The 3142-nt window shown below is 36.1% G+C and overlaps 1 protein-coding gene across 1 annotated transcript in view; it reads left to right on the plus strand.

Moving 5' to 3' along the window:
* The window catches only part of CUNH6orf58 (chromosome unknown C6orf58 homolog), a 47271-nt gene that overhangs the window by 37350 nt on the left and 6779 nt on the right, over positions 1-3142 (plus strand). Inside the window, exon 5 of the mRNA XM_042781757.1 lies at positions 1757-1995. Coding sequence (XP_042637691.1) covers positions 1757-1995 — 239 coding nt within the window. The remainder of the gene's footprint in view (positions 1-1756; positions 1996-3142) is intronic.

Genomic DNA, 3142 nt, shown 5'->3' on the forward strand with positions numbered 1-3142 from the left:
ACTCACATGCCTGTACTTTGTTTGGCTGGAAACCACAGTTGTGGGTTCAATTCCAGACCTGAAGGGCAGCTAGGGGCCATAGTCTCAGTGGTTACACCAACCTAAGTAGTTTTCATAGTGATGTAAGAACTTCAAGATAGAGAAGACAAATTGTAAAAATATATTCAAAATGTCAATAATGTCAACTTGGCAGATATCCTATTGGTCAAATTAAGTCACTTGACTAAACAAAGTGCAGGAAATTATGACTCCCAAAAATTATAGGAGGTAAGGGGCTCTGTAAAGATACATGACACAAGGCATGGGGATAAGGATGGGTGAAGATTGGGACCCTGATTGAACTCTGGGAAACTTCCTTAAAATCTCATTACTTTCTTTCGGTGGAAATACAACAAGAGTTAAGTGAGACACTGCTGAACACTGTGTAGACCATGTATACTCAAACAAAAAACTCTGATGTCTTGAATCTTAAGATTGAGTCATGCATGTATATATATTTCAAATTAAAACAAAGCTACTTAAGGTGTGTGTGTGTGTGTGTGTGTGTTTGTGTGTGTGTATAAACTCTGGGGTTTTGAATATAATGACTATATTCAATCTGACTTATTAGATGAACTAACATAAAATGGTCAGTTAAATTAAGGCATTTGAAATTGAAACAGCCAATTGAAGCTTTGAAACCACTGGAAGTCACTTCTGCTCTTATGTCCTTTGTGTTGAATGCATACCTCATCACTTTTCTCTTCTTTGAGTGTTTCTAACCCCTTTGCAATTTGTTTAATACAGTGTTACTATGGCTTTGTGGCCTTTGCTCAAGATCCTTATGAATTCATTTTATTCTTTGTCCTTACATGGTAGTCAGTTATGACATATAATAGAGCACTGATTCCAAATCAAACTCTTCTGTCATCACAGGCCCACTCCATCCATTCTATCACTTCTGGGTGTGCGGCATGGGAGCCAACAGTGTTTGCTCTGGGTTATGCTGTTTTACTTAAAATGGACAAATATACCACACCCTAAATGTCATGATTTTCCCCAGACAGGTGAGAGAGTTTAGCAGACTCTCTTAGAGTACTAGTCTACTTCGTCCAGGAGAAAAACAAACAAAAATAATTACTTAGAAAATCAGACAAGAAAGATAATCTATTCTCTAGGATGTTTAATGTTTGGGAGGGTTCTCTGACTTCAGGAAACCAACAGTTATGCAAAGATTTGTCTTAGAAATTCTGATTTTTATCTATACATTTCCAAAGAGTATGACTTACTCAAAACCTTACCTACTGCTGTCAGTCAGATCTGACTCATAGCAGCACATCTTTGGGTTTCTGAGGCAGTATCACTACAGAAGTAGATTGCCCAACCTTCCTTCCAAGGAGTGGCTGGTGGGTTTCAACCGCCAGCCTCTGGCTAGCAGTTAAATGCTGTAGGCACTATGCCACCAAAGCTCCCGCTCATAACCATACATCTGGATATTATATAATATTCAATTGTAAGGTACCAAATTAAATGAGATAAAAGCTTAAAGGAAAATGGAAAGAATTGATAAGATTATTCTTCTCAGCATCAAAGTTTAATTAGCTATCTCCATATCTCCAAATGCACAAGTTGAAGTTATCACATTCTAAAATTTATAGGCTACATAGTAAAATTATGAGCTTTATTTGTTAGTAGAAGATAATCTTTTTCAAAAGCATTAAGGTTGACATTCTGAATAAATTGATTATAAGTTTTACTTTTCCACTTGTCTTTTTAGGCTTCAAAATTATGCTAAACCAGAAGCAGATTTTGAAAGAAGTTGGAGTTTGGCTGTGGAATATATTGCTGCCTCTAACTTTCCTACAACATTGATCAGAATACATGAGTTCCAGAAGGGCTTGCCACCAAGAATGCTTGTTACAGGAGATAAAGCACCCTTCATCAGTGACTTCACTTTCTTTCAGAATATAGTCCTCTTTAGTCTAAATAGTCTTTATGAAGTGGCTAATGCTACAGGTGAGGGCCTTATAAACATTAATTTAAACAAAATCATTACAGGTTTACCAGATTTAGGACAGTGTTCTGTTCCAACACTCCATGGTAAGCTGGTTCTATTGTTAAGTTGGTTTTGACTTAAGTCAAATCGTTCATTTTTTTCCATTATTATTAACTTTTATCATCAATATCTTTATAAATACCTTCTTTATATGTCTTTGAGGGTTGGCATGAGAATGATCACATCAGCAAATTATGTGCTGTGACATTGTATATAGTACAATTATAATGATAAGATGAAAACAAAACAAAACATGGTCTTAAGTGTGGTTAGTTGTAACTCGAATACTTGGTAAGTTGGAGACTCCCAATCAACTTTAATGTTGATTAAATCAGAGATATATATCATTACAACATACAATCTAAAGAGATAGTCATGATTTCCTGTGGTTATTTATTCTACATATTTTCCATTCATGGCATGTTCTTTTATTTGGGGATCCTTATTGACCCTTGGGAGCTCTGTTGCTGCAGTGCCTAAGACTTTTGACTGCTAACCAGAAGGCTGCTGGTTCAAATCCACCAATCACTCCTCAGCAGGAAGATTGTTTTTGCAGCGTGTTTTTGCAGTGATATTACCTCGGAAAACCAAGGAGGGATCACTATGAATTAGATCTGACTCAATGGCAGTGAGATTTTTTTTTTAATTGACCCTTACTGACCCACCTAAATATAAAGAAAACAAAAATTCTCACAACTGGACCAATAAGCAACATCATGATAAATGGAGAAAAAAACTGAAATCATCAGAGATTTGATTTTGCTTGGATCCACAATCCACAGTCTACAGTAACAGTCAAGAAATGAAATAATGTATTGCATTGGGCAAATCTGCTGCAAAAGACCTCATTAATGTGTTTAAGAGTGAAGATATCATTTTGAAAAATAAAATGCGTCTGACTCAAGTCATGGTATTTTCAATAGCCTCACGTGCATGTGAGAGCTGGACAACAAATAAGGAAGACGACAGAGGAATTGATGCATTAGAATTGTAGCATTAGTGAAGAATATTGAATGTACCATGGGCTACTAGAAGAACGAACAAATCTGTTTTAGAGGAAGTACAGCTGAAATGCTCCTTGTTGTTGTTGTTGTTGTTATTAAGGGC

The sequence above is a fragment of the Orycteropus afer genome, unplaced genomic scaffold (assembly GCF_000298275.1).
Source record: "Orycteropus afer afer isolate SDZICR_OR568_19922 unplaced genomic scaffold, OryAfe1.0 scaffold00167, whole genome shotgun sequence".
Classification (NCBI taxonomy): domain Eukaryota; kingdom Metazoa; phylum Chordata; class Mammalia; order Tubulidentata; family Orycteropodidae; genus Orycteropus; species Orycteropus afer.